Below are 5,993 nucleotides of genomic sequence, written 5' to 3' on the forward strand. Positions count from 1 at the left end.
ATGGTCACTCTCCGTACATTTCGTCAGTCTGTTGAGGATAATCCTTTCCAAGAGTTTCCCGAGCGTATCCAGCAGGCATATAGGCCTATAGGATGTTGGTACCCCCGGGGGCTTTCCTGGTTTTGGCAGCAACACTAACTTTTGGATCTTCCATTTCTTAGGAAAGTGACCATCATCCAGGCATTTCTGTAGCACTATCCTGAAGATGTCCGGGAACGCCTGAATCGCCGTTTTCAAGGCCGCGTTGGGGATTCCGTCGGGGCCGGGCGCTTTCTTTACCTGCAGTCTCTTCGCCACTGCTACCAGTTCTTCATTGGAAACTTGAGAACGTTCGGTAGCTATTTCGGCGTACGGTGTCGGTGGCCATAACGTAGGATCATGCATCGGAAATAAACCCTCCACAATGACCTTCAGCTTCTCGGGACACGATTCGACGGGCGTCACAGGTCCTCTGATCTTCGCCATCACGACTCGATACGCGTTGCCCCATGGGTTGGCATCTGCCTCTCGGCACAGCTCCTTAAAACAGTTCGCTTTGCTCATTGTAATTTCCCGTTTCAAGGCGGCTCTAGCTGCTCGGTACACCGTATTACGTTCCTCTCTATCAGCACTGTTTCGTGCTCTCTGAGCGCGTCTTCTGGCTCGAAGACAGCTAGCGCGAAGGTTGCGGAGAGAGTCGTTCCACCAGTAAGCTGGGCGTCTTCCATTTTTTGGTGCAACTTTCCTCGGCATGGTAGTGTCGCATGCTCTCACCAGTAGATCTGTCAACTTTTCTGCGTTCCAATCTGAAACTCCGCTATCTAGACGAAGTGCTTCGACGAAAAGGTCCTTGTCGAAAGCATTCGTCTTCCACTTCCGCTCACAGCTTGTTGTCCTCCGAACTCGCACGTGGTTTCGCCGCCTTGTGTGTGTGTGTGTGTGACTGTGACGCACGTCCTTTCAATAAAATTGACTTACATATACTACCACTACAGCAAATAAGTATCTCGATAAAAAGAACATTCCTAGTTGTTTTGTAAGTGTTTCAAGTTTTTTTTTCAAGTGCGGCTAAACGAATGTCTATCACTGCATAATACCGAAGTCACAAAAATTAATAGAACACACAGTTGAGCAGTTTTTGTCCACATTATCGCGTTTGCCCAGTTTGAAGACCCATCGACTTATATAAAATTCAACAACTATTCAAATCATCCGCATGTTCATCTCACCTTAACACCGCCTTACCAACAGGTCTTCTACACAGAGTATAAATCCACAGATGTTGCAAATTAATCCGTGCATCCATTAATCCGTATTTCCATAAAAAAAACAATAAACCGATCTGGTATCTTTAGTTCTGAGCGTGACATTATGGCTTGCGTTCCGCATGATTGTGATAAAATAACATGACACCACACAAAACCTTTTTGAAAGGTGCATTAAACTTCATCAGTTTATTCTCCCAAAATATGTTGTATTTCGCTGCGTTTTGTTTTCTGTCATTTTGCTATACTTATATTACAAGTGGTTCCATCTTGTGTTATGTTCGTTCTATTTGTTTAATCTGAAGTATTTATACTTGCTATAGAATATTGTTAGGAGATACACTCGCTGTATTTGTTTTTTTTTGTTTGTTTGTTTGTTTCTTCTTTTATGATCATGTTACATAATACGATAGTATTTTATTTCATTTCTTCATTTCACATATCTAACACGATTTTTTTCTCTCATTTTTTCGAAAACGAAAATATATATATCTCGTCTAAACTTCCACTTATACAAAAATACTGTTTTTCAATTGAATCCCTCTTTGCACACATAATTCCGTTCATTGTATAAAAATAACTAACCTAGAAACAGTCCATCAAACAAGGTAACATCAACGTAAAAAGATATTTATCTACTTTTCGCCCATATGTTCAGAAGAGTTTGGAGCTATTTCCGATCGCATTCGCATCGTTGCCACAACAGATAGACATGCGTTTTCTTTTTTTTCTTTCTTTGTTTTAACTATGGTACAACTGTTTTTTGCTCTGATGCTCTCGCATCACATCTATTCCCGATTCCCATTCGTTTTCCCGCAGTGTACAAGATTTCACCCCATTACTTATCTACGCTCTAGTGCTGCGAATGCAGTTTTCCTAGTAGGTATCTCTCCGCCGCTTATCCGCTCCGGTGCAAACTAGTTTGCAACATAAACAACGGCACACCTCCGCTGCTGATGGCAACGCTGGCGACGACGACTGGGAGGAGAAGTGGGAGTGGGTGGTGCTATCTGTCGAGGCAGCACTTCAGCAGCAGGAAGAGTAGTTGCTTCAGGATGAATTTCAAGTCGACTGCTTCGAGCAGTACTGAGAAGGCACACGATCGTTGATAAATTCCGTACGGGTTGGCGGTACCTGCGGGGAGAGGGGTGAGAAGACGGAATTGGAGATTAACTTTGCTGCATTTTCAACAAGATGGGAAATTGAAATTGTTATTTGCGGAGAACGAAATTATTGTAATGGCATACAGGGCATCAGAGTTGGGCATTCTATGTTGGATTGTCGAGCTGCTTCGCAGGACGCCATTAAAAGTTTTATCCGAATTGTTAAGACCATATTTGTAAGTATAATAAGTGTTTTACAAGAATTTAATATTCTCAGTAATAGTTTGATACGATGAGGCACGCCTATAAATTAAAAATCACGTTCCCTTTCAATCGAAACCAATTGGTCCCCCCGAATGGGAAGCAATTTGGGGTTAAACATTCCTTGCGCTCCGCTCGACACTCAAGCAGCAGATTCAATCCTCTCAATCGTGTCATAAAATGGGGATTTTATGACCATCAGGATATTTTTACGGTTTGCTATCACTAGACCGCTGTCCTTTAGCAGGGCGATAATTTATATCGGTTCTCTTTGTTTTTGGGGTTTATGTTGGGAAAGGATAAGGTAACGAGCGGACGATGTGATGCTAATGTCGTTCGTACGGTTATGGGAATTTGTGTTGATTCAGCCTATTGGTTTTTTTTCATGATTTTTTGTGTAATCCGGTTTTGGCTTTCTGTTTTTTCCTATGCCTCAAGCATCTGCTGGAATTCAGGTTTGTTTTCCGAACAATAATCCTAAGCACAATAATTGGGACTCCTTTTTAACTTCTTCATCCAGTTTTCTTTTAAGACTCATTCCTATTTACTGCAGAAATGATTAGCGTCGAAGTGATAACTCCGACATTTGTCTTGTCGGAGCTATTAGTTTTGGTTGGTGTCACGAATAACTATTCATTATTGACATTATTGTTGGAATGCTCACACCGTAATTTCACTGTTACTCAATGCATACAAGGTGAAAAATAGATTTCGGAATCACGAAGTTTTGTTCTGAATATTTAGTGATTTTGCAAATTGTGTTGTTTTCAATATACTTTCTGCTCTGTTTTGGGTAAAAAAGTGAACTAGCTGAAGAAGAGAACTAAAAAGTGTGAAATATCGCATGATTCTGAAAACAGAATGAATGTAATTCATAAAAAAGGGGATAAGAAGAGATTTGTTCTGATAGTGCCTCTGTGAGGCATTGATCTTTTGTACGATTTCGATTGAATCTCAACAGAAGGTGAGAAAAAATGGATATATTTTGCACGAATCCAATCATATTTTCATCGTTGTGAATTTTTTTTCAACGACCCCCAACTTCCCACGAAAAAAACATAATACAATCAAAACATACAACATTCAAGACAAACGCGAGATTCACAACAATTTATCATACGTCCTTACGAATTACAACAAATATCCTAAAATATCCTAATTCCGTAGCCATGCACATGAATTTGAACGAGAATGATACATTCTGGAGTATACAGCTGCTCAAAATAAAAACACGGAGACATGTCTTCGTAACATTAACCATCCTTCCAGAAAATCAAAAAAATAAGTGCAATATAACCTCTGACAATACTACCGAAAAATGCATGGTTTGACGTTAGAGTAATTCCAAATGAAATCGACAAATGACAAAACATGAGTATTTTTGATTCGAATGAAAGTGTGTATTCCGTTTGGGTTAGAGGAAATATGAGTTTTCCACAGCAATTGGGAATTTTTTGACTCAAGCGTAACTTTTGAATAGGGCGTATCGATTTTAGTAAGAGAAATCTTTGATAATTTATATCTCAAAAACTATGAATCGTACCGAAATAGTGTCTTAGCAAGAGTTATAGAGTATTGATGGTTGAATATGAAAAAAATGTACACTGAGAAAAAAAATTAGTACTCTTTTTTATTCATAAAATAAAAATTCAATTTGCAATATCCAAAATACATATTTTTTTATTTTTTTTAAATTTTTCCTACAAAATAGAAGTCATGCAAAAAATTTAAAAAATGGGCCCAAGAAGGTAAAACTATTTTTGACGAACTTTGTGGAACATCGAATTTATAGCAAGTTTCGAAACTTCGAATTTTTGTATGTTAACAATCGTTTTTAGCCACAAATTATGAATCCTGATGTGATTTGAAACAAAAAAGGTTATTATCAATCTCCTTCTAAATGTAGCCATTCTCGAAATATTTAAGAAAATATTTCTAATTCATTGTCTTTTTTATAGTAAATATAATCCCTTTTAATATGTTTGTCGTGTTATACCGTCATGTTCATGAAATTTTATGAATTTGCTTATAATTTCCAAAAGCTTTTCCAAATACATCATCATGGTTCATGTTTTGACTCAAGCGTGACTTTTGAAAAGGGCGTATCGATTTGAGAATGGCTACATTTAGAAGGAGATTGATAATAACCTTTTTTGTTTTAAATCACATCAGAATTCAAAATTTGTGGCTAAGAATGATAGCTAACATACAAAAATTCGAAGTTTCGAAAATTCCTAAAAATTCGATGTTCCACAAATTCCGTCATAAATAGTTTTATCATTTTGGGCCCATTTTTTAATTTTTTTTCATGACTTCTATTTTATATGAAAAAATTGAAAAAAATATATAAAAATACATATTATTTGATATCGCAAATTAAAATTTGATTTTGTAAATAAAAAAAAGAGTACTAATTTTTCTTCTCAGTGTATATTTTTTTCAAATTAAGTCAACAATACTCTATAACTCTTTCTAACACACTATTTCGATGCGACTCATATTTTTTTAGATATAAATTATCAAAGATTTCTCTTAATCAAATCGATACGCCCATTTCAAAAGTTACGCTTGAGTCAAAAAATGAACCATGATGAAGTATTTGGATAAGTTGTTGGAAATTATAAGTAAATTCATAAAATTTCATGAACATGACGGTATAACACGACAAACATATTAAATTTTTTTTAAGTATCTCGAGAATGGCTACATTTAGAAGGAGATTGATATTAACCTTTTTTGTTTTGAATCACATCAGGATTCATAATTTGTGGCTAAAAATGATTGTTAACATACAAAAAATCGAAGTTTCGAAAACTCCTAAAAAATCGATGTTCCACAAAGTTCGTCAAAAATAGTTTTACCATCTTTGGCCCATTTTTTAAATTTTCTGCATGACTTTTATTTTGTATGAAAAAAAAAATTAAAAAATATGTATTTTGGATATTGCAAATTGGATTTTTATTTTGTAAATAAAATAAAGAGTACTATTTTTTTTTCGCAGTGTACATTTTTTTCATATTCAACCATCAATACTCTATAACTTTTTCTAAAACACTATTTCGGTACGACTCATAGTTTTTGAGATATAAATTATCAAAGATTTCTCTTACTAAAATCGATACGCCCTTTTCACAAGTTACGCTTGAGTCAAAAAATTCCCAATTGCTGTGGAAAACTCATATTTTCTCCAACCCAAACGGAATACACACTTTCATTGGAATCAAAAATACAAGTTTTTTAAATCTGCATTTTTAGGACGATTTCATTTGGAATTGCTGGTTAACGAACGCGAGGCGATCGAAAGTTGCAGGTAGAGCTACGATGAATACAGCTGAACAGCGCGCAAACAGGAGACCACTGGATGGAGGATCTCTTTCTCTTTCTC

At 36.3% G+C, this 5,993-nt stretch overlaps 1 protein-coding gene across 1 annotated transcript in view; it reads right to left on the reverse strand.

The window, feature by feature from the left end:
* Positions 1–1,422: 1,422 nt before the first annotated feature.
* Positions 1,423–5,993, reverse strand: part of LOC129764761 (uncharacterized) — a 477,799-nt gene continuing 473,228 nt past the window's right edge. The window contains exon 9 of the mRNA XM_055764228.1: positions 1,423–2,378. Coding sequence (XP_055620203.1) covers positions 2,251–2,378 — 128 coding nt within the window. The 3' untranslated portion in view covers positions 1,423–2,250. The remainder of the gene's footprint in view (positions 2,379–5,993) is intronic.

The sequence above is a fragment of the Toxorhynchites rutilus genome, chromosome 2 (genome assembly GCF_029784135.1).
Source record: "Toxorhynchites rutilus septentrionalis strain SRP chromosome 2, ASM2978413v1, whole genome shotgun sequence".
Lineage (NCBI taxonomy): Eukaryota > Metazoa > Arthropoda > Insecta > Diptera > Culicidae > Toxorhynchites > Toxorhynchites rutilus.